Source organism: Salmo trutta, chromosome 9 (assembly GCF_901001165.1).
Source record: "Salmo trutta chromosome 9, fSalTru1.1, whole genome shotgun sequence".
Classification (NCBI taxonomy): domain Eukaryota; kingdom Metazoa; phylum Chordata; class Actinopteri; order Salmoniformes; family Salmonidae; genus Salmo; species Salmo trutta.
In genome coordinates this window covers 25,620,372-25,646,420 of record NC_042965.1, presented here as the reverse complement: position 1 = coordinate 25,646,420, position 26,049 = coordinate 25,620,372, and the positions used below count along the sequence as shown (strand labels likewise).

General features: G+C 44.7%; 1 protein-coding gene and 1 non-coding gene across 5 annotated transcripts in view; one reads left to right on the top strand and one right to left on the bottom strand.

The window, feature by feature from the left end:
• Positions 1 to 1,901: 1,901 nt before the first annotated feature.
• LOC115200703 (U7 small nuclear RNA) lies at positions 1,902 to 1,956 on the bottom strand. The gene has a single exon (XR_003879597.1). It is a non-coding gene; the product is annotated as a U7 small nuclear RNA (small nuclear RNA).
• Positions 1,957 to 16,004: 14,048 nt separating this feature from the next.
• LOC115200314 (calsenilin) overlaps positions 16,005 to 26,049 on the top strand; it is a 68,113-nt gene continuing 58,068 nt past the window's right edge. For all 4 annotated transcript variants that reach the window (XM_029763276.1, XM_029763274.1, XM_029763273.1 and 1 more), the window contains exon 1: positions 16,005 to 16,227. In XM_029763276.1, the coding sequence (XP_029619136.1) occupies positions 16,222 to 16,227 (6 nt within the window). In that variant the 5' untranslated portion in view covers positions 16,005 to 16,221. The remainder of the gene's footprint in view (positions 16,228 to 26,049) is intronic.

The following is a 26,049-nucleotide window of genomic DNA, read 5'->3' as shown; positions in this document are numbered from 1 at the left end:
TATGTATTTTCTATCTGCTACCACTAGGTGGTGCCCATGACTATAAAATAATCTGAACTTTCTCAGTGCAGTTTCATTTGCAGTTTTCCTGGGCATAGATGGACTCGTTTTTGACAAATTACTTGCCATGGAGAATCTTGTTTGAACACATTTTTATTCCAGTATTGGGGTTGATCTGTGTCCCTGAAAAATAATATATGCCTCTTAACATACCCTTGTTTAAGGGAAACTTTATCCAGATTGGTAAATTAATGTATTTAGACTAATGGTGCCAGTTTTAAATTAGCGTAGGTTAGCTCAACCGTCCCCTGGGGACCCACCGATCCTGCTAGTTCCCACTAACCATATAGGGTCAGGTATTTCTTCAATCCCCTAATCCCACTACTGATTGGGGTAATGTGAGTTGATCACAGATGTGGTTTCTACCTAGTCTTAAAACGCTTCTTTGGTTTGACAATGACAGTTGTCAAGGGCACACAGATCTGGGACCAGGCTTTTTACAGCAATCAAAATCCAAGCTTTTTACAGTCAAACAGTTTTGACTGCTGTAAATAGTACCCTGTGCCCAGATCTGTTTGTGCCCTTGACAACTGTCATTGTCAAACCAAACTGTTTGGCATTATGGCACAACCTCTGGCACTCATACTATAAGTGAATAGGCAGTGTCCTCTAGCAATTGTCTCTACGGGGCTAGCAACCACAGCTCTGTCAGTCTGTGTTTTCTAAAACCCTAATCCCATCGGTACATCTGGCTTCAGATGTAGACTCAATTTTAGCACTTCACTGGGTTCAAACAGCCCAAAATCAACAAGGGGAGGGCTGGATTATAATCTCACTGTAGATTGCATTTCTACATCATCCCTTTCCCAGCTACCACAGGCTCTCTCAAAACTAATCTGCTGTGCTGCATTGAGTTAGTATCCACAGCAACCAGGGGAGAAATGTTTTTGTCCCTCAAAACCTTCATTTCGAGTTAAATCATCACTGTGGTTCTGTGACCAATTTCCACTGAAGGTAAAAATAACTACTGCCTCAGGTTGCTGCTTCCATCCTTCTCCCTTCTCTGGTAACAAACCTAGGTGGACTTCTCCTGATTACTTTAATTCTATAAAGTCATTCATCTTTATGTGAGTGGTTAATGAAATATTGAGGCAGCTATGACGGTTTAACTGGACACTCACATTTCTTTATCAGTCTTCCTCTGGTGACAGGTCTGTCTCTTCGTGTAGCCACTGCATTTGTCTCTCTTCCTTGCTTTTCTCTCTTCCAATAAGGTTTATTAAATAGTTATTTCTGTCCAAGCATTCTAATAAAGTACATTAACAAGCAGTCCTCAGGAACAATTCACCCCTTCACATCTCTTGAGCCAGACAACTCATAAAGATGGCCTATACTGTTTGCTTTCTCTGCTTTACATGTTTACTATAGTTTGCTTTTCACTCTGGCCTGGAGTTGCCTTTCTGTCTATTCAGCCTTTTCTGCTCATTACTCTACCATACTTATCTCTCTAGTCCATTCCTTTCTCTCTTGTTCCCTCTGCTTTTTCTGTCTGGTCTGTAAACTGCTTTTTAGAGGACTGGGATTTGTGCCAGAGACGAGGTGAAATAAGGGGACAGGGTGAGACGCCGCCTCTCTCTCTGTGCCTCCCTCTCCTCAGATGCAAAAGGAGATTATCCAATACTGAGAATGACACGCACCCCTCAGTAATCGTCTCTATCGCTCTCCCCTGACGTGGAACATAGGATAGTACACTGGTATAAATACGATAGTATTCACTAGTGTTTTTGCTGTATTATTCAATGTAGTGTTGTGGACATGACTAGTATACTGTAGTATTTACTGTAGTGTTTTCACAGGCTGTAGTATTTACTCATGTGTTTTGTTCTTTTTGTGATATAAGTGTGGGCTTTCTCCTTGAGGAAACCTGCTGGACAAATACTTAAAGAGCAAATATTCCATAGCCTGTAGGTAGGACGAGTCTGTACGGATAGTTAAGAGCTTCTCTTTTCTATAACCTGTAGAGAGAGAGAACGAACTTCGGGACTGGTAGGGACATCTCAGGGCTCCATGCCTTCTATCCCTCTTCTCAGTGTAGCTGTCTGGTTGAAGGTCAGGTTTACCAATTTACAAGGTGTAGGGGTGGTGGAGTTCACCTTTTGTCTTCCTTGATTTGATTTAAAAAAAACTTTAATGAATAATAAAATGTAAAGGGGACAATAAAATAGAGATGGGGTTAGGTTTAAGAGGTAGGGTTGGGAATAGGATACAAACCCAGTTTAGGGTATGGTTGGGGAGGGGGTGAATAACTTTATTAAAAATAGAAAGTAGGGGATGGAAACTTGTGGTTGTTTTTTGTGTTTCCATCGTTCAGAATGACAATGCCCCTGTGGCCAAAGCGAGGTCCATACAGAAATTATTTTTTGAGATCAGTGTGGAAGAACTTGACTGGCCTGCACAGAGCCCTGACCTCAACCCCATCAAACACCTTTGGGATGAATTGGAACGCCGACTGCGAGCCAGGCCTAATCATCCACTAGTTCCCGCAAGTCCCCGCAGCAATGTTCCAACATCTAGTGGAAAGCCTTCCCAGAAGACTGGCGGCTGTTATAGCAGCCTCCAGTCACTTATAGGTGACACAAATTGGGGAGGGGAATGGCCAGGGTCTATGCAAATATATGCGGTCTATAGTATACTGTAGTACAACACATGATCGAGGGATACTACAGTGTGGAGTCTAGTGTTGTACAGTATACTACAGTGTACAACAGAATTCTATAGTAAGTTCTATAGTTTTCTCTGAGGCAGAGGGAAATGAGTTAACACAGAGCTGCATTAGACTCTTCTCAAGTAGTGTGGGTCACAGAGACAGAAACGACAGTGAGATAGTAAAAGTCAGGGGATCGCTAATGGAGAGAGAGAGGAGAGCAAGTCACTTTGGTCTTACTCTGTGAGTCTAGGTATACCTAGGTGGGTATAGAGCAAAGACTACATTTATGAACGGACAAAGCCATCGATCACGTGACACCATTCATTCCTATCTGAAGACTCAATAGTGCATTTGAAGCCCAGGGCTGCGTTTCAAACTCATAAAAGACAAACTCTTATTCACTTACCCTCGTCTTATGCCCTTGGGGGAATCCCTGCGGCCATATTTGTCGTCGGTCCAAATGATTAGCCAAGCAAGGGAAGTTTGCAACGTAAGCCCCTCAGCCCTCGTTTTCAGTTATGTTTTTGTTTGTTTAGCTCTTGGAAATTGTAGAAATAAAACATTTTCCTTCTTCAGAGGTTCCAGCTAGGCAGGCTAACGTTCGTTAGCAAATTAATTTGCTAGCTATCATACAGTAGGCGTATATGAATAATTATATAGTTAATATAAGTAGACATGCAATCATAATTGACTGTAGCGCATATAAAGCACCCACAAGCTGCTGGTGGCTGAAAACACAATCGTCGTGGGATGAACGAGTGACAAATTTCTGGGCAAGTGTGGTCCATTTAAAATTCCTTCCTTCCTGCCTCGCCCTGCAAGTGTAAAGTTGTCAGATATCATGATTTTTTAACATTTTACCTTTATTTAACTAGGCAAGTCAGTTAAGAACAAATTCTTATTTTCAATGATGGCCTAGGAACAGTGGGTTAACTGCCTGTTCAGGGGCAGAATGACAGATTTGTACCTATGATGTGTCCACTTAATTTGAGAGGAGAGGGTGTGTCTGTTAAGTGTTTGGATTGCAGCCCAGGAAGTTGGTTAAGATGGCGTCTCTTGGGAGATTTATGTAGACCTCGCATGCAAAGTTTGAGCTACTCGATCAAGTGACCTTTGGGTCACTTGCTGCCCCTCAGTGCTGCCCCTCAAATTGAAGGCTGACTGAGGTACTGCAGGCTGATATTAGCTGCTAAATTATCCTTATAATTTCTTCTGTGTGATATAAAAATAATCTCTTCAAGGACATACAGCTGGTGTTATAGAAGTAATATTGGTACCATGATTACCTTCAAATTTGTATTTATTTACATGAAGATTGACCACAAAGATTGCCATTTTCCCCTTCATTATAATGGGGATCCTATTTTCTGCAAACAATTCCTGCAGTACGGCGGTCGGCCTTGAACTTTGTGTCTTCAATGTTCTCCCCTGGTGTAGAGGGAGCAGGAAAGGGGGAGATCAAGAGAGAGAAAAGGAGAGCGGGAGAGAGATAAAAAGAGATAAGAGAGAGAGGAAAAGAGAGAATTCTGATGGCCAAATGTTCTCCCTCCAGAGTTAGCCCTATAGATATATTGATGTGTGCAAGGAAGACTGGCCGCACAAGTCAAGGACACACCAGTTACACCTGTATCCATTTAGAATACGTCAGTTACACCTGTATCCATTTAGAATACGTCAGTTACACCTGTATCCATTTAGAATACGTCAGTTACACCTGTATCCATTTAGAATACGTCAGTTACACCTGTATCCATTTAGAATACGTCAGTTACACCTGTATCTGTAGCTTTCTGTCAATCATATTTCATAAGTAAGGAAGGGAGAAAGGAGAGGATAAAAGAGTGGAGAAGGGATGGAGAGAGGAAAGGAGAAAAAACAGGGTACAGAGGTTTTAGTTCAACTAGGCATCGAGAGGAATAAACTCAAGTAAGAGGAGAATGAATGGAAGTGTGTGTGTGTGGGTGTGTGTGTGTCTGTAGGATACAGTGGTGTTGGTTAGCCAGAACCTGGTTATTTTTATCCCACCAAAGGCAGGGTCCACAGAGTGCAAAAGCACTTTAGGGTTCCATGTGTGTATGAGTGACTCAATTCACAGACTACTGTTCAACACACACACACACACACAGAGGTCTCCCCCTCTTTTCCCTCCTCTTCCCTCCTCACAGTTCCATCTCGGTCCCTCTGTCCAGGCATCCTTCGCCCCGCTACTTAGCAACCGTTTCCAAGGCTACAACGTGTCTCCCTCCATCGCCTCCACCCCACCTCCATGATAAGCTGTGTTTTGTTCCATCCACTTCCTAAAGCTCAACCATGATGGCTTTAATAAAGGCTAAACGTGTTGGTTTGCAGGGGTCCTAAAACTCCAAATCAAGTAGCTAAATGGTCCGTCTTATGACCATATTAATAAAACAGTTCCATATGTTAGCTTAGTGGATGTCACCATCTACAGGATTAGACTCGCAGGAGTTAATGAGAAGAAAACACCTTTTATTGAATTTACATCTTCCTTCCTTTAAATGGAATACTGCACATATCAGAAACAATCAATGACTGCAAAGCTTTTAAGAATATCCATTGCAGGAAAAGAGGGACATTTATATGGATGAATGAGGTGCACTGTCCTATAGCACTGCTCTGTGTTTTAATAGTAAGATCAGAGAGCTTTAGAGAAACTATAGATTAAGGCATATAAACTATAAATTAAGGCATGTGTGTGTGTTACTGTGTGTGGTTGTTCTCAAATCCCAGTTTCACTTCATCTAGAAATAATTTCCAGGAAATCTGTGGGGTGATTGGATGGAGAGACATCATACACACACCATTATAAGTGTAAAGAGCCAGGTCAGATAACAGCTATATGGATCAAATCAAATTTTCTTTGTCACATGCGCCGAATACAACAGGTGTAGACTTTTCAGTGAAATGCTGACTTGTGAGTCCTTTCCCAACAATGTAGAGACAAAATGTTTTTTGCGAACATTAAAAAAGGAAACAGTAACACAATAAAATAACAATAACGAGGCTATATACAAGGAGTACGGGTACTGAGTCAATGTGCAGGGGTATGAGGTAATTAAGGTAATATGTACAGTTGAAGTCGGAAGTTTACATACACTTATGTTGGAGTCATTAAAACTTGTTTTCAACCACTCCACAAATTTCTTGTTATCTAACTATAGTTTTGGCAAGTCGGTTAGCACATCTACTTTGTGCATGACACAAGCAATTTTTACAACAATTGTTTACAGACAAATTCTTTAACTTATAATTCACTGTATCACAATTCCAGCGGGTCAGAAGTTTACATACGCTAAGTTGACTGTGCCTTTAAACAGCTTAGAAAATACCAGAAAATGATTTCATGGCTTTAGAAGCTTCTGATAGGCTAATTGACATAATTTGAGCCAATTGGAGGTGTATCTGTGGATGTATTTCAAGGCCTACCATCAAACTCAGTGCCTCTTTGCTTGACATCATGTGAAAATCAAAAGAAATCAGCCATGACCTCAGAAAAAAAATGTAGACCTCCACAAGTCTGGTTCATCCTTGGGAGCAATTTCCAAACGCCTGAAGGTACCACGTTCATCTGTACAAACAATAGTACGCAAGCATAAACCCCATGGGACCACGCAGCCATCATACCGCTCAGGAAGGAGACACGTTCTGTCTCCTAGAGATGAACATACTTTGTTGCGAAAAGTGCAAATCAATCCCAGAACAACAGCAAATGACCTTGTGAAGATGCTGGAGGAAACAGATGCAAAAGTATCTGTATCCATAGTAAAACGATTCCAATACCAACATAACCTGAAAGGCCGCTCAGCAAGGAAGAAGCCACTGCTCCAAACCGCCATAAAAAAAAGCCAGACTACGGTTTGCAACTGCACATGGGGACAAAGTTGGTACTTTTTGGAGAAATGTCCTCTGTTCTGATGAAACAAAAATAGAACTGTTTGGCCATAATGATCATTGATATGTTTGGAGGAAAAAGGGGGAGGCTTGCGAGCCGCAGAACACCATCCCAACCGTGAAGCACGGGGTGACAGCATCATGTTGTGTGGGTGCTTTGCTGCAGGAGGGACTGGTGCACAAAATAGATGGCATCATGAGGAAGGAAAATTATGTGGATATATTGAAGCAACATCTCAAGACATCAGTCAGGAAGTTAAAGCTTGGTCGCAAATGGGTCTTCCAAATTGACATTGACCCCAAGCATACTTCCAAAGTTGTGGAAAAATGGCCTAAGGACAACAAAGTCAAGGTATTGGAGTAGCCATCACAAAGCCCTGACCTCAATCCTATAGAACATTTGTGGGCAGAACTGAAAAAGCGTGTGCGAGCAAGGAGGCCTACAAAACCTGACTCGGTTACACCAGCTCTGTCAGGAGGAATGGGCCAAATGTAATGGTATGCGTGAAGGGCTGTAGGAAGTCAGGCGCAGGAGAGCAGATAGTTGGTAGCAAAACGGAGCCTTTTATTTGGCGACCCAAAAGCACACGGAACAAACTAACACGAAATACAAATAAGGGTTTAACATAACCCAGCGTAACCAGCCTAACGTGCGCATTCATTAACAGATAAACAATCACTCACAAACAAACATGGGGGAACAGAAGGTTAAATAATGAATAAGTAATTGGGGAATTGAAACCAGGTGTTTAAGACAAGGACAAAACAAATGGAAACTGAAAAGTGGATCGGCGCCGGCTAGAAGGCCGGTGACATCGACCGCCGAATGCTGTCCGAACAAGGAGAGGGACCGACTTCGGCAGAAGTCGTGACACCAAAATTCACCAACTTATTGTGGGAAGCTTGTGGAAGGCTACCAGAAACGTTTGATCCAAGTTAAACAATTTAAAGACAATGCTACCAAATACTAATTGAGTGTATGTAAACTTCTGACCCACTGGGAATGTGATGAAAGAAATAAAAGCAGAAATATATCATTCTCTCTACTATTATTCTGATATTTCACATTCTTAAAATAAAGTGATGATCCTAACTGACCTAAAACAGGGAATTTTTATTACGATTAAATGTCAGGAATTGTGAAAAACTGAGTTTAAATGTAGTTGGCTAAGGTGTATGTAAACTTCCGACTTCAACTGTACATGTAGGTAAGGGTTAAGGTGACTAGGCAATCAGAATAGATAATAAACAGAGTAGCAGCAGTGTATGTGAAGTGTGAAAGAGTGGACAAGTGTGTGTGATGTCAATATACGTGTGTGTGTGTGTGTGTGTGTGTGTGTGTGCGTGTGTGTGTGTGTGTGGTTTGTGTGTGTGTGAGGGTATGTAGTTGTATGTAGTCTATGTGTGTGTTGTGTCCGTGTAGTATGTGTGAGTGTGTGGGTAGAGTTCAGTGAGTTTGTATAGCACCGGTGCAAGAGAGTCAGTTGAAATAAAAAGGGGGTCAATGTAAATAGTCAGGGTAGCCATTTGATTAACTGTTCAGCTGGTTTATGGCTTGGGGGTAGAAGATGTTCAGGAGCCTTTTGGTCCAAGACTTGGCGCTCCCATACCTCTTGCCGTGCGATAGCAGAGAGAACAGAATCACAGAGTAGATGATAACATCCGTGTCTAACATCTATAGACAACAGAAAACAAGGCTGCTGGCTACAGTCAGACATGAATGCAAATGTTTGAGCTAAAGAAAAGCTATTTATATCACCTCTAAAAATAGCTACATTCTTCTCCATAGAAACATGAAATCCATCTAAGTGGTAAACTGTGTTCTGAGTGTGTTTGAGTGTGTGTGTGTTGTGTGATAGAACAGTACCTGTGTGTTTGTTTTCTGTTTGATGGTGGAATAGAGAATTTCATCTATATTTTTTGTAGCTGTCTATTTACCAACACAAACAGATGCTAGCACTAAGACCCCACGCTCAACAAGCTGAATACAGCCATAAGCCATCAAGAAAATGCTCATCCGGAGGCGGTGCTCCTAGTGGCCTGTGAGTTTAATGCAGTGAAACTGAAATCCGTCTTTACTCCACACACAGAAACGCATACAAATCTCTCCCTCTCCCTCACCCTCCATTTGGCAAATCGGACCATAACTCTATCCTCCTGATTTCTGCTTACAAGCAAAAACTCAAACAGAAAGTACCAGTGACGTGCTCAGTATGGAAGTGGTTCGATGAAGTGGATGCTAAGCTCCAGAACTGTTTCGCTAGCACAGACTGGAATATCTTCTGGTATTCATCTGATGGAATTGAGGAGTTTACCACATCTGTCACCAGCTTCATTAATAGGTGTATTGTCTCCGAAGTGACAGTACATCAGTGGAGGCTCCTCAGAGGAGGAAGGGGAGGACCATCCTCCTCAGTGAATTTCATAAAAATAAAAATAGTGAAACATTAAAAAAGTTATCCTTTTTTGATAAAACTGTACTAAATATATTCACATCACCAAATAATTGATTAAAACACTGTTTTGCAAGAAAGGTCTAAAGTAGCCTCAACAGACAGTTTCCGTCCTCCTCTGGGTACATTGACTTCAATACAAAACCTAGGAGGCTCATGGTTCTCGCCCCCTTCCGTAGACTTAGTAAATATGACAACTTCTGGAAGACGTCCTCCAACCTCTTGAAGTATGAACATGTTGGACATGTTGTCCAGCCAAACAAAGCATCAGAGAATTAATCAAGTACTGAAAGCATAAGCTACAGCTAGCTAGCGCAGCAGTGCATAAAATGTGGTGAGTAGTTGACTCAAAGAGAGAGAAAGACAATAGTTGAACAGTTTTGAACAAATTAATTTATTCAAAAATAAAGGAGAAACAAGAGAGAGTATTTTCTTGTTGTATTTTCTTTCACTTTCACTTACTTAGCTAGCTAATGCAGCTAGCTAGTTTAGCCTATTCAAACACCTGGCTCAAACAGAGAGGGATGCCATGTTAGCTAGCTGGCTATGGCTATCCAACACTGGAACTTTTCCAAGTCAATGTAAGCTTTTGGTTTTATAAATGTATTGCCACCAGGGCCAACCAGTGTAACTGCTAAACTGCTTGCTAACTCTACACAGTACTGCATGATTGTAGCGGGTTTACCAACACGTTATTTCTAGTAACTATGTTGACTGACATTAGCTAATATGGTGACAACGATGTAGGCTGTGTGTAGCGGTTACTGGTATGATATGAAGTTTTGGCTTGGAAAGGTTTTTTCGCCAGGTCACAGACAGCTGATGTGTTTTGCACTGAAGTCCACAAGCGAAGGGAAAAGGTGAGAGGAGGGAGCCCGTAGATGCGAGAAGGAATTAACAAGGAAAGTGATCATGCTGTTTGTATGTGGCTGCTATGAAAGTGAACTATGTTTGCATGTGATTAGGGGTGTATTCATTCCATCGATTCTATTGAAAAATGTTTCCTAAACAGAATTAAACGGAATGAAACGGGGATAAAGATTCCTGAATTTGTCCAATAGAAAACTCTCGTTTGCAACTGTTGGACTAATGATTACACCCTAGATCAGCTAGATGCAGGCAAGAGTGTACAACGCAGTATTGGATGTGTCATTGTCTGTCACCTTGTCACCTTGTAACAACCTCATGATGCATATAAGAAAAATTGTAGTACCAACCTAAACCTATCGAGGATACATTGAGATGGATGAATGAAATATGAATGACAGTCATCCAATATGCTGTAATGGAAATAAGGCCATGCTCATTAAAAAATTATTGTCTTCCCTCAACTTAAACGGCACCGACCGCCACTGCAGTACGTACATATCCCAACCAGAAGCCATGGATTATAGACAACATCCACGCTGAGCTAAAGGGTAGAGCTGCCGCTTTCAAGGAGCGGGACACTAATCCGGAGGCTTATAAGAAATCCCGCTACAACATCCGACAAACCATCAAACAAGCGAAGTGTCAATACAGGACTAAGATTGAATCCTACTACGCCAGCTATGACGTTCGGATGTGGCAGGCCTTGCAAACTATCACGGATTACAAAGGGAAACCCAACCATGGGTTGCCCAGTGACGCAAGCCTACCAGACAAGCTAAATGCCTTCTATGCTCGCTTCGAGGCAAGCAACACTGAACCATGCATGAGAGCACCAGCTATTCTGGACGACTGTGTAATCACGCTCTCTGTAGTTGATGTGAGTAAGACCTTTAAAAAGGTTAACATTCACAAGGCCGCAGGGCCAGATGGATTGCCAGGACGCCTACTCAGAGCATGCGCTGACCAGCTGGCAAGTGTCTTCACTGACATTTACAACCACTCCCTGACCCAGTCTGTAATAACCACGTTTCAAGCAGACCACCATAGTCCCTGTGCCCAAGAATGCTATGTTAACCTGTCTAAATGACTATTGCCCTGTAGCACTCATATCTGTAGCCATGAAATTATTTGACAGGCTGTTGGCTCACATCAACACCATCATCCCAGACACCCTGGACCCACTCCAATTTGCATACCACACCAACATATCCACAGATAATGCAATCTCTATTACACTCCACACTGCCCTCTCCCACCTGGACAAGAGGAACACCTATGTGAGAATGCTGTTCATTGACTACAGCTCAGTGTTCAACACCATAGTGCCCTCCAAGCTCATCACTAAGCTATGGGTCCTGGGACTGAACATCTCCCTCTGCAGCTGGATCCTGGACTTCCTGACGGGCCAGGACAACAACCTCTCCCTCAACGTCAGCAAGACAAAAGAGCTGATCGTGGACTACAGGAAACGGAGGGCCGAGCACGCCCTCATTCACATCGACTGGGCTTAGTGGAGGGCACGACAATGCATCTTCCCTCTCAGTAAGCTGAATTGGCATGTGCCCTCAGATCCTCAAGAAGTTCAACAGCTGCACCATTGAGAGCGTCTTGAATGGCAGCATCACCACGTGGTATGGCAACTACTCTGCATCATAGTGCAAGGCAGTACATCAAGCAGTACCAATGCACTAAGTCTGTAACCAACAGGACCATGAACAGCTTCTACCCCCAAGCCGTAAAACTGCTAAATAGTTAGTTAAATAGTTAACTAAATACACTATATACACAAAAGTATGTGGACACCCCTTGAAATTAATGGATTCGACTGTTTCAGCCACACCCGTTGCTGACAGGTGTATAAATCAAGCACACAGCTATACAATCTCCATAGACAAACATTGGCAGTAGAATGGCCGGTACTGAAGAGCTCAGTGACTTTCAGCGTGGCACTGTCATAGCATGCCACATTTCCAACAAGTCGGTTCGTCAAATTGCTGCCCTGCTAGAGCTGCCCTGGTCAACTGTAATTGCTGTTACTGTGAAGTGGAAACGTCTAGTAGCAACAACGGCTCAGTCGCAAGGTGGAAGGCCACACAAGCTCACAGAACGGGACCACCAAGTGCTAAAGCACATAGTACGTAAAAATTGTCTGTCCTCAGTTGCAACACTTACTACCGAGTTCCAAACTGTCTCTGGAAGCAACGTCAGCACTAGAACTGTTCGTCGGAAGCTTCATGAAATGGGTTTCCATGGCCGAGCAGCCGCCCACAAGCCTAAGATCACCATGCGCAATGCCAAACATCGGCTGGAGTGGTGTAAAGCTCGCCGCCATTGGACTCTGGAGCAGTGGAAACGCATTCTCTGGAGTGATGATTCACGCTGCACCATCTGGCAGTCCGACGGAAAAATCTGGATTTGGCAGATGCCAAGAAAATGCTACCTGCCCCAATGCATAAAGCCAACTGTAAAGTTTGGTGGAGGAGGAATAATGGTCTGGCGATGTTTTCCGTGGTTGTGTGTGACAGTTGTCTACAGTAAAAGATCCCTGTGTGTAATGAGTATTGACCCAAAGAAGGCCACTGACACTGGGTAATATGGTGAAAAGAGAGAGAAAAAGTCCCCTAATGAAGCCACTATGTAATTATCTGTTTGCGGTCTGTTGTGTGTGTGACCCTGAACATATCCCGAACTTCCATTGAGCTTAGTCCAAGTGCATGTGCTTCATAGCAGGAAATCAGCCGTGCCTGTGTACTTAATGAGCATTACTAAAATAGGACAACGGATGGGATGACCTTTGCCATCACTCACATGACCTCTCTTTATGGTTTCCTTCAATCAGATATTACTGCTTAACCACAGGACCACTGTATTAGAGAGTAAAGTATATTCAGAGTAGATTATCTTCTGGCCTGTGGCTCCTGCAGGCTGTTTGCATATCTTAACTCTTTATCATGCAATGCACACGTCCAGAAAATGTCTGACCCGCTTGATTGCTATTCCACCCAAGTCTCTCTCTCACCCCTCTCTCCTGTCTATCTCTCCCCTACCTCCCCATTTCTTTCTCTCTCTCTCTCATCTTCTCTCTCCCTCACCCTCCACCAATCCAAGCCCTCTCTCTCACCCCTCTCTCCTGTCTCTCTCCCCTACCTCCCCATTTCTTTCTCTCTCTCTCGTCTTCTCTCTCCCTCACCCTCCCCCAATCCAAGCCCTCTCTCTCACCCCTCTCTCCTGTCTCTCTCCCCTACCTCCCCATTTCTTTCTCTCTCTCTCTCATCTTCTCTCTCCCTCACCCTCCCCCAATCCAAGCCCTCTCTCTCACACCCCTTTCTATATCTCTTTCTCTCCCTTCCCTTTCTCACACCCTCTCCAAGTCCAACCCCTCTATTTCTCTCTTTCTCTCCCTTCTCTCGACATCTCTCTCACACCCTCTCTCACTCCAACCCCGTTCTCTCTCACCCTCTCCCCCTTTCTCTGACATGAGCAGCCTCAGACCAAACCAAGGTCGCCTAAATTGATTTGGATTTTCGCTGAGCTTCTTTGGCAGGTTTTTAATTGCGTTTCTGTACCGACCGTCACATACAGGGGCGTGATGCACCTAAAAAATATGAGCGGGCACAAAGTATGTGAGGATGGCTGGTTGGTGGTCCGCAGGGGGGCTAAGCCCCCCATCCATAAGTTGAAACAGCTATCTCCTGCAATCTAGAGCCATAATCATTCATTTATTTTTCTGCATATCTAACCATACCTCTTGAGCTGTCTGTATCCTCCTGACTGGTGGTTATTTTCTTTAAAGAAACAAAATATGCTTCTCTGCATTTCTGCTAAAATCTGTGTAAAATATTGAAAGGAATGTAAGTCTGATTCAGTACAATTAGTTACTGCTTACTTTTCTAAAGTCTACCAACAGGCATGCCAGCTAAGATAGTTAGACAACTAAGATAGTTAGACAAGCTAGCTACTCTAACTTGATCAATAGCCTAAAATCACTTCTTGCTAGTTATGAGGTTGGGAGATTGGGAACCTATCTGGGCTAGCTAAAGCCAACTTCATAAAATTGCTAGGTGTCTAGTACTATTAGCCTACATGGACACGTGTGTGTGTGTATATATATACTGTATATACAGTGCTTTTGGAAAGTATTCAGACCACTTGACTTTATCCACATTTTCTTACAGCCTTATTCTAAAATTGATTCAATTGTTTTTTTTCCCTCATCAATCTACACACAATACCCCATAATGACAAAGCAAAAACAGATTTTTTGAAATTGTTGCTATTTTATATAGAATTAAAAACTGTAATATTACATTTACATAAGCATTCAGACCCTTTACTCAGTACTTTGTTGAAGCACCTTTGGCAGCGATTACAGCATCGAGTCTTCTTGGGTACGACGCTACAAGCTTGGCACACCTGTATTTGGGGAGTTTCTCCCATTCTTCTCTGCAGATCCTCTGAAGTGCTGTCAGGTTGGATGGGGAGTGTTGCTGCACAACTATTTTCAGATCTCTCCAGAGATGTTCGAAAGCGTTCTAGTCCGGGCTCTAGCTGGGCCACTCAAAGACATTCAGAGACTTGTCCCGAAGCCACTCCTGCGTTGGCTCGGCTGTGTGCTTAGGGTCGTTGTCCTGTTGGAAGGTGAATCTTCGCCCCAGTCTGAGGTCCGGAGGATCTCTCTGTACTTTGCTGCGTTCATCTTTCTCTCAATCCTGACCAGTCTCTCAGTCCATGCAGCTGAAAAACATCCCAACAGCATGATGCTGCCACCACCATGCTTCACACTAGGGATGGTGTCAGGTTTCCTCCAGACGTGACACTTGGCATTTCATCAGACTAGAGAATCTTGTTTCTCATAGTCTGAGAGTCTTTAGGTGCCTTTTGGCAAACTCCAAGCGGGCTGTCATGTACCTTTTACTGAGGAGTGGCTTCCGTCTGGCCACTCTACCATAAAGGAATGATTGGTGGAGTGCTGCAGAGATGGTTGTCCTTATGGAATGCTCTCCACAGTGGAGCTCTAGAGCTCTGGCAGAGTGGCCATCGGGTTCTTGGTCACATCCCTGACCAAGGCCCTTCTCCCCCGATTGCTCAGTTTGGCAGGGCGGCCAGCTCTAGGAAGAGTCTTGGTGGTTCCAAACTTCTTCTATTTAAGAATGATGGATGCCACTGTGTTCTTGGGGATCTTCAATGCTGCAGACATTTTTTGGTACCCTTCCCCAAATCTGTGCCTCGACACAATCCTGTCTCAGAGCACTATGGACAATACCTTCGACCTTATGGCTTGGTTTTTGCTCTGACATGCACTGTCAACTGTGGGACCTTATATAGACAGGTGTGTGCCTTTCCAAATCATGTCCAATCAATTGAATTTACCACAGGTGAACTCCAGTCAAGTTGTAGAAACATCAAGGATGATCAATGTAAACAGGATGCACCTGAGCTAAATTTTGAGTCTCATAGCAAAGGGTCTGAATACTTATGCAAACAAGGTATCTGTTTTTTATTTTAATACATTTGCAAAAATGTATTAAAACCTGTTTTTGCTTTGTCATTTGTTTTGTGTGTAGATTGCTGAGGTTTATATATTTTTTTAAATCCATTTAGAAGAAGGCTGTAACGTAACAAAATGTGGAAAAAGTCAAGGGGTCTGAATACTTTCCAAAGGCACTGTATATATAAACCTGTTGGTTTTGTTTTAACAGGACAAATCTGAGGGGGTTTGTGCCTCTGTTCCCACTATGGGCATGACGCATCTGGTCACACCCACACGTGTGTGCAGACACACACACACCACAGTCCTCCCCAGAGGATTGGTCTTCTCCACATGATGAGATTGAATTGGATGCCTATTATGGTAAACAGTAGCCTAATGACAGAGAAGAGAATACAAATAATTCAGAAGAGGTGAACAATAATTCACCTTGGCTCAGTTCATTTTGTGGCATTTGATGCCATTCCATTATTTTGTGAGTTTTTCTAATTTCCTAAACGGCAACTATATTCAAATAATTTTATTAATTTGCATATCTGTTTAGACTACATAGACAATTCAAATCAAGTATGGAAAATTAAAACGAGTTCGAGGGAGCACACAGCGCATCTAACTCCTCGCTCTCTAAACCACCCTCCCCCCTCTCTCTCGCTCACCCACACTCCATCCACCTCTCTCAGAAAAGTCACAGACAGTGCCTGCCTTTGCATTCCCGCGGACAGGCAAGGGTCTGCTTTGAGAAGAGCGGGAGGACAGATTAAATAACCCTTTAAATCGGAGAACTCGGCTACAACATGCAGGTAAACAAACTCATCCATTCTATTAACATGGCTATAGATGTTTTCATTTTTAGAAAGATTACCAAGCTTCTGAAATTGTGAGTCAATCCAAAACTACATGTTTCACGCCCTAACAATTCCGACGAGAAATTACGATAAATGTTGCCAACCTTCCACCCTTTCGTCCACATGTCCTTCAGCAGCACATTTCTCGCATGTTGAGCCAGAGCACAGTTCGGAGCGAATTTACGTAATTCTACAGTGCTACAGTGGGGAGAACAAGTATTTGATACACTGCCGATTTTGCAGGTTTTCCTACTTACAAACATTGTAGAGGTCTGTAATTTTTATCATAGGTACACTTCAGCTGTGAGAGACGGAATCTAAAACAAAAATCCAGAAAATCACATTGTATGATTTTTAAGTAATTAATTTGCATTTTATTGCATGACATAAGTATTTGATCACCTACCAACCAGTAAGAATTCCGGCTCTCACAGAGCTGTTCGTTTTTCTTTAAGAAGCCCTCCTGTTCTCCACTCATTACCTGTATTAACTGCACCTGTTTGAACTCGTTACCTGTATAAAAGACACCTATACACACCCTCAATCAAACAGACTCCAACCCCTCCACAATGGCCAAGACCAGAGAGCTGTGTAAGGACATCAGGGATAAAATTGTAGATCTGCACAAGGCTGGGATGGGCTACAGGACAATAGGCAAGCAGCTTGGTGAGAAGGCAACAACTGTTGGCACAATTATTCGAAAATGGAAGAAGTTCAAGATGACGGTCAATCACCCTCGGTCTGGGGCTCCATGCAAGATCTCACCTCGTGGGGCATCAATGATCATGAGGAAGGTGAGGGATCAGCCCAGAACTACACGGCAGGACCTGGTCAATGATCTGAAGAGAGCTGGGACCACACTCTCAAAGAAAACCATTAGTAACACACTACGCCGTCATGGATTAAAATTCTGGAGCGCACGCAAGGTCCCCCTGCTCAAGCCAGTGCATGTCCAGGCTCGTCTGAAGTTTGCCAATGACCATCTGGATGATCCAGAGGAGGAATGGGAGAAGGTCATGTGGTCTGATGAGACAAAAATTTAGCTTTTTGCTCTAAACTCCACTCGCCGTGTTTGGAGGAAGAAGAAGGATTAGTACAACCCCAAGAACACCATCCCAACCGTGAAGCATGGAGGTGGAACATCATTCTTTGGGGATGCTTTTCTGCAAAGGGGACAGGACGACTGCACCGTATTGAGGGGAGGATGGATGGGGCCATGTATCGCGAGATCTTGGCCAACAACCTCCTTCCCTCAGTAAGAGCATTGAAGATGGGTCGTGGCTGGGTCTTCCAGCATGACAACGACCCAAAACACACAGCCAGGGCAACTAAGGAGTGGCTCCGTAAGAAGCATCTCAAGGTCCTGGAGTGGCCTAGCCAGTCTCCAGACCTGAACCCAATAGAAAATCTTTGGAGGGAGCTGAAAGTCCGTATTGCCCAGCGACAGCCCCGAGACCTGAAGGATCTGGAGAAGGCCTGTATGGAGGAGTGGGTCAAAATCCCTGCTGCAGTGTGTGCAAACCTGGTCAAGAACTACAGGAAACGTATGATCTCTGTAATTGCAAACAAAGGTTTCTGTACCAAATATTAAGTTCTATTTTTCTGATGTATCAAATACTTATGTCATGCAATAAAATGCAAATTAATTACTTAAAAATCATACAATGTGATTTGTAACATACATTACATGCTTTGTAAGTTGGAAAACCTGCAAAATCGGCAGTGTATAAATACTTGTTCTCCCCACTGTATATGGCTTGGGCTAGGGCACACGCTTAGCGCGCACTGCACAGGGACCCCATCCTCCGGCTGCTTCCAGTGAGGTGTCACAGAGAATCATGTCTTCTACAGTGAATTGTGTGTGTGTGTGTGTGTGTGTCTTCCACTTTTCCACGGTGACTAGAGCCCGATAGTTTGTCTGCCTGGGTCTATTGTGATTTGTGCATGTCTTTATATCTTTAAATAGTCTGTTTTATAGAGGACTTTAATGGGCGACTCTGTCTGTGAGAATGTACTACTGTGTATTACATGCTACTGTTCTGTGTGTTACATGCTACTGTCCACAGTTTCACTTAATCCAGAACGAATGTATGGGAATTGTGAAATATGTGGGGTGATTGAGTGGAGAGAAACACATTGGTTTTACGATCCAAGTGGGGACCAAAACATTTATTCCCATTCAAAATCCTATTTAACCTTAGCCCCAAACCTAACCCTAACCCCCTAACCTAATGCTAACCTTAAATCTAACCTTAACCCCTAACCCTAAAACTAAACCGAACTCTAACTCCCAACCCTAATCCTAACCACTAAACCTTTGAACTTTTGAAACCCAAAAGGATAATAAAGTTAGACCACACACACACACACACACACACACACACACACACACACACACACACACACACACACACACACACCAAGAGCTACAGTCTTGATTCAGTGATTTGAAATACAGTCTTGTCTACACTAGTTATTATTCTGGCTCTGGGTCTTCGCACCAATGTCCTGGTCTGGGGTTCTGGTCTCAGACAAGACCATGGTCTTTGTAGTCTCTTAACTCACGTGGTCAAGATACACCACTGTCAAGTTCAGAGTGACACAACACAAAAGTACCAGGGCAACTTACTGTTTAAATGTAGAAGCCAATTACGGAGAAACCTTTGAACATGGTTGGTAGGCAGGGGATAGAGGTTGTTGTATTTACCTCCTATGATTGGTGAGGTGTAAAAAATCGATCAATTGTGCATGCACACACACACACGCACACACACACACACACACACACAGTCTTGTACAGCTAACCTTGTGGGGACACACAATTCAGTCCCATTCAAAATCCTATTAACCCTAAACCTAACCCGTACTCGTACCCTTACCCTAACCTTAACCCAAAACCCTAAACCTAACCCTAAACCTAACCCTAGCTCCTAACCCTAAACCTAACCCTAGCTCCTAACCCTAGCTCCTAACTCTAACCCCAAACCTTACCCTAGCTCCTAAACCTAACCCGTACTCGTACCCTTACCCTAACCTTAACCCAAAACCCTAACTCTAAACCTAACCCTAGCTCCTAACTCTAACCCTAAACCGTACCCTAGCTCCTAACCCTAAACCTAACCCGTACTCGTACCCTTACCCTAACCTTAACCCAAAACCCTAACCCTAAACCTAACCCTAGCTCCTAACTCTAACCTTAAACCTTACCCTAGCTCCTAACCCTAAACCTAACCCTAGCTCCTAACCCTAACCGTTAACCTAATTTTAACCCTAACACTAATTCTAACCTTAACCCCAAACCCCTTAGAAATAGCATTTGACCTTGTGGGGACTAACATAATGTCCCTAGTTGGTCAAATTTGGGTTTGTTTACTATTCTTGTGGGGATTTCTAGTTAAACACGTCCTCTCTCTCACACACACACACACACACACACACACACACACACACACACACACACACACACACACACAGCACTGTGTGGAACCAAATCACTGCAGGTATTGAGTGACTGGAGTGACATGGTGTAGATTTACAGTAGCTAAGTGTCTTCATGGAGGTGAAGTTTCCATCTGGTATTCACCGGAGTGAATTAAACATAATTAAAATAGTAAACAAGATTACATGAAGAATAGGACAAGGATCAGTACCAGTATCTAGGACAAGGATCAGTATCTACACGAACAGAAATACAGTTTTTTTTAATAAGGTGTTTATATAGCACACAAAGCATGTTTCTGGAAAAGCTTCAATTCTTGATTTGTACATGTTGAGCTCTCACTGATCAACATCTTCAATAGATATTGATTACTTTTGTCAGTACACACACACACACACACACACACACACACACACCTACACTCAAGTCCACATGAATCTGCCACACTCCCACACACTCATGCTTTATGACAACCATGTGTTTTCTCACAGAGAGAGGCAGTCTCATATAAAATACAAATATCAGCTTTGGACCCCTCTCTCTCCTTCTCTTCCCCAATCTCTCTATTTTCCTCAAACCTTCTCTCTTTCTTTCCATCAGTCTTTCTCCATCCCCTTCCCTCTAGTTCGTAGCATCCCCTTCCCTCTAGTTCGTAGCCATCCCCTTCCCTCTAGTTCGTAGCCATCCCCTTCCCTCTAGTTCGTAGCCATCCCCTTCCCTCTAGTTCGTAGCCATCCCCTTCCCTCTAGTTCGTAGCCATCCCCTTCCCTCTAGTTCGTAGCCATCCCCTTCCCTCTAGTTCGTAGCCATCCCCTTCCCTCTAGTTCGTAGCATCCCCTTCCCTCTAGTTCGTAGCATCCCCTTCCCTCTAGTTCGTAGCATCCCCTTCCCTCTAGTTCGTAGCATCCCCTTCCCTCTAGTTCGTAGCATCCCCTTCCCTCTAGTTCGTAGCCATCCCCTTCCCTCTAGTTCGTAGCCATCCCCTTCCCTCTAGTTCGTAGCCATCCCCTTCCCTCTAGTTCGTAGCCATCCCCTTCCCTCTAGTTCGTAGCCATCCCCTTCCCTCTAGTTCGTAGCCATCCCCTTCCCTCTAGTTCGTAGCCATCCCCTTCCCTCTAGTTCGTAGCCATCCCCTTCCCTCTAGTTCGTAGCCAGCCCCTTCCTCTAGTTCGTAGCCATCCCCTTCCCTCTAGTTCGTAGCCCATCCCCTTCCCCTAGTTCGTAGCCATCCCCTTCCCTCTAGTTCGTAAGCATCCCCTTCCCTCTAGTTCGTAGCCATCCCCTTCCCTCTAGTTCGTAGCCATCCCCTTCCCTCTAGTTCGTAGCATCCCTTCCCTCTAGTTCGTAGCACCCTTCCCTCTAGTTCGTAGCCATCCCTTCCCTCTAGTTCGTAGCATCCCCTTCCCTCTAGTTCGTAGCATCCCCTTCCCTCTAGTTCGTAGCCATCCCCTTCCTCTAGTTCGTAGCCATCCCCTTCCTCTAGTTCGTAGCCATCCCCTTCCCTCTAGTTCGTAGCCATCCCCTTCCCTCTAGTTCGTAGCCATCCCCTTCCCTCTAGTTCGTAGCCATCCCCTTCCCTCTAGTTCGTAGCCATCCCCTTCCTCTTGTTCGTACCATCCCCTTCCCTCTAGTTCGTAGCCATCCCCTTCCCTCTAGTTTCGTAGCCACCCCCTTCCCCTCTAGTTCGTAGCCATCCCCTTCCCTCTAGTTCGTAGCCATCCCCTTCCCTCTAGTTCGTAGCCATCCCCTTCCCTCTAGTTCGTAGCCATCCCCTTCCCTCTAGTTCGTAGCATCCCCTTCCCTCTAGTTCGTAGCATCCCCTTCCCTCTAGTTCGTAGCCATCCCCTTCCCTCTAGTTCGTAGCCATCCCCTTCCCTCTAGTTCGTAGCCATCCCCTTCCCTCTAGTGCGTAGCCATCCCCTTCCCTCTAGTTCGTAGCCATCCCCTTCCCTCTAGTTGCGGAGCCATCCCCTTCCCCTAGTTCGTAGCCATCCCCTTCCCTCTAGTTCCGTAGCCAGCCCCTTCCCTCTAGTTCGTAGCCATCCCCTTCCCTCTAGTTCGTAGCCATCCCCTTCCCTCTAGTTCGTAGCATCCCCTTCCCTCTAGTTCGTAGCATCCCCTTCCCTCTAGTTCGTAGCATCCCCTTCCCTCTAGTTCGTAGCATCCCCTTCCCTCTAGTTCGTAGCCATCCCCTTCCCTCTAGTTACGTAGCATCCCCTTCCCTCTAGTTCGTAGCCATCCCCTTCCCTCTAGTTCGTATCCTCCCCTTCCCTCTATTTTCTAGCATCCCCTTCCCTCTAGTTCGTAGCCACCCCTCCTCTAGGTTACGTAGCCATCCCCTTCCCTCTAGTTCGTAGCCATCCCCTTCCCTCTAGTTCGTAGCCATCCCCTTCCCTCTAGGTTCGTAGCCATCCCCTTCCTCTAGTTCGTAGCCATCCCCTTCCCTCTAGTTCGTAGCCTCCCCTTCCCTCTAGTTCGTAGCCATCCCCTTCCCTCTAGTTCGTAGCATCCCCTTCCCTCTAGTTCGTAGCATCCCCTTCCCTCTAGTTCGTAGCCATCCCCTTCCCTCTAGTTCGTAGCCATCCCCTTCCCTCTAGTTCGTAGCCATCCCCTTCCCTCTAGTTCGTAGCCATCCCCTTCCCTCTAGTTCGTAGCCATCCCCTTCCCTCTAGTTCGTAGCATCCCCTTCCCTCTAGTTCGTAAGCATCCCCTTCCCTCTAGTTCGTAGCCATCCCCTTCCCTCTAGTTCGTAGCATCCCCTTCCCTCTAGTTCGTAAGCATCCCCTTCCCTCTAGTTCGTAGCAGCCTCCCCTTCCCTCTAGTTCGTAGCCATCCCCTTCCCTCTAGTTCGTAGCCCATCCCCTTCCCTCTAGTTTCGTAGCCATCCCCTTCCCTCTAGTTCGTAGCCATCCCCTTCCCCTCTAGTTCGTAGCCATCCCCTTCCCTCTAGTTCGTAAGCATCCCCTTCCCTCTAGTTTCGTATCCATCCCCTTCCCTCTAGTTTCGTAGCCATCCCCTTCCCTCTAGTTCGTAGCCCATCCCCCTTCCCTCTAGTTCGTAGCCATCCCCTTCCCTCTAGTTCGTAGCATCCCCTTCCCTCTAGTTCGTAAGCATCCCCTTCCCTCTAGTTCGTAGCCATCCCCTTCCCTCTAGTTCGTAGCCATCCCCTTCCCTCTAGTTCGTAGCCATCCCCTTCCCTCTAGTTTCGTAGCCATCCCCTTCCCTCTAGTTCGTAGCCATCCCCTTCCCTCTAGTTCGTAGCCATCCCCTTCCCTCTAGTTCGTAGCCATGTTACCCATTGTCAGTGGTCTTCCTTGGGTCAATACTCATTAAACACACAGATCCTTTTCTCACACACACCCACACACAAACTGCTGTATTTAGGCTACACCTGGAGCAGAGAGAGAAAGAGAGAGATAGCGTAGGAGGACAGGAGAGAGAAGAGGAGTGGAGTGATTGACTCAGAAATTATCAATATCCACCTTCGTAACATGGATGAAGCCTGAGTTTGAATGTGAAGCTAACTGAAGATGGCTAGTTGGAGTTCTAGTTGGCATCATACTAAACCACTCTGGTCTCCTAGTCAGGTATTAATCAGTCCCTAAAAAGGAGGGAAGGATGAATACCAGTAATGTTCAGAAATGTAGGCCTAACGTCTTTAAAATGTTAGCAATACATAATGGGCGAAGAGAAGAGAGGAGGAAATAGGGGAGGAGAGGAGTAAATAGGGGAGGAGAGGAGGCAAGGAAATAGGAGTGGAGGAAATAGGGGAGGAGAGGAGAGGAGTAAATAGAGGAGGAGAGGAGTAAGTAGGGGAGGAGAAGAGAAGAGGAAATAGGGGAGGAGAGGAGTAGAGGTGGGGAACAAGGGCAGAAGAGGGAGAGAGAGGTACACACACTCACAAACATAAAGAAAGAAGGACAGAGCTAGAGAGATGAAGAGAGAGAGATAGAGAGAATGTACCATGGTCTCTCTATCTCTCCAGCGTGGCCAGATAGGATGTTAATCACACATGACTTGTTAATGGAATCACCCGTGACGCTACAGACGAGGACTTCTCCTCTCCGCCCCCCTCCTCTCCCCCTCCTCTCCCCCTCCTATTCTCTGCTCCCCTCCCCCATCTCCTCTGCTTCCCTTCTCTCACCCGCTCCCCCTCTTCTCCTCTCCGCCTCTTCTCCTCTCTGCTCCTCCTACTCATCCCTCTCTTCTCTACAGCTGTGTGAAGTACCTAAGTAAAAATACTTTAAAGTACTACTTAAGTAGTTTTTTGGGTATCTGTACGTTACTTTACTATTTATATTTTTGACAACTTTTACTTTTACTTCTACATTCCTAAAGATTTTCCTTGACACCCAAAAGTACTAGTTACATTTGGACAGGAAAACGGTCCAATTCACGCACTTATCAAGAGAACACCCCTGGTCATCTCTACTGCCTCTGATCTGGTGGACTCACTAAACACGCATGCTTTGTTAGTAAATGATGTCTAAGTGTTGGAGTGTGCCCCTGACTATCTTAAATAAATATAAACAAGGAAATTCTGCCGTATGCTTTGAATAATATAAGGAATTTAAGTATATTTTAGCAATTCCATTTACTTTTTATACTTAAGTATATTTAAAACCATTTTTAGACTTTTACTCAAGTATTATTTCACTGGATGACTTTCACTTTTGCTTGACTCATTTTCTATTAAGGTATCTTTACTTTTACTCAAATATAACATTTGAGTACTTTTTCCACCACTGCTTTGGTATTCTGCTGTCCACTCCCCCTCCTCTCCTCCACTCACCTCTGCTCCACTCCCCTCTGCTCCCCTCCCCCTCCTCATCCCTCTCTCCTGTCCTCTGCTCCTCGCTCTCCTCTCCTTCATTAGTGATGGGTCTATGTCTCAGCATCTCCTCTTATTCCTCATTCCTTCATCTCTCTATCTCTCTCCTCTCAGGGAGAAGTAGTGAAAAGAGAGAGAGCGAGAGACTAACTATTTGCACATCATTACAACACTGTATATATTTTGTTTATTATCTATTTCACTTGCTTTGGCAATTTAAACATATGTTTCCCATGCCAATAAAGCCATTCAATTGAAATTGAATTGAGAGAGAGAGAGAGGGAGAGAGAGTACCAACCAAGGAGGGCCTACAGCAGCATCTAGATCTTCTGTACAGATTCTGTCAGACCCGGCCCCTGACAGTAAATATCAGTAAGACAAAATAATGGTGTTCCAAAAAAGGTCCAGTTGCCAGGACCATGAATACAAATTCCATCTAGACATCATTGTCCTAGAGCACACAAAAAACTATACATACCTTGGCCCAAACATCAGCACCACAGGTAACTTCCACAAAGCTGTGAACGATCTGAGAGACAAGGCAAGAAGGGCCTTCTATGCCATCAGAAGGAACATTAAATTCGACATACCAATTAGGATCTGTCTAGAAATACTTGAGTTATAAGTTATAGAACCCATTGTCCTTTATGGTTGTGAGGTCTGGGGTCCGCTCACCAACCAAGAATTCACAAAATGGGACAAACACCAAATTGAGACTCTGTATGCAGGATTCTTCAGAAATATCCTCAGTGTACAACGTAAAACAAATAATGCATGCAGAGCAGAATTAGGCTGTGTAAGGGGTGCGTAACTGGTGGCAGGGAAGTCAAACGCAGGAGAGCAGGACTTGGTGAATAGCCGGAGCAGTTTAATAAATAAAACTAACGGCACATAAAACAACAAACACATGGGTACAAAACCCGTAGCGCACCAGTAACACATAGCACAAGAACTTACAATAAACAATTCCTGACAAGGACATGGGGGAAACAGAGGGAAAATTTACAACATGTAATTAGGGAATTGAAACCAGGTGAGTGTGAAAACAAGACAAAACAAATGGAACATGAAAAATGGATCGGCGATGGCTAGAAGAACAGTGACGTCGACCGCCGAACACCGCCCGAACAAGGAGAGGAACCGACTTCGGGAGAAATCGTGACAGTACCCCCCCCTCCCCCCCTTGACTGCAGGAGCCGCGCGCCGACATCGGCCTTGGGGACAACCCGGAGGGCGAGGTGCAGGGTGATCCAGATGGAGACGGTGGAAATCCTGCAACATAGAAGGGTCCAACACGTCCTCCTCCGGAACCCAGCATCTCTCCTCCGGACTGTACCCATCCCAGTCCACGAGGTACTGAAGGCCCCTCGTCCGACGTCTCGAATCCAGGATGGATCAGACGGAGTATGCCGGGGCCCCCTCGATGTCCAGAGGGGGCGGAGGAACCTCCCGCACCACAGATTCCTGGAGCGGGCCAGCCACCACCGGCCTGAGGAGAGATACATGT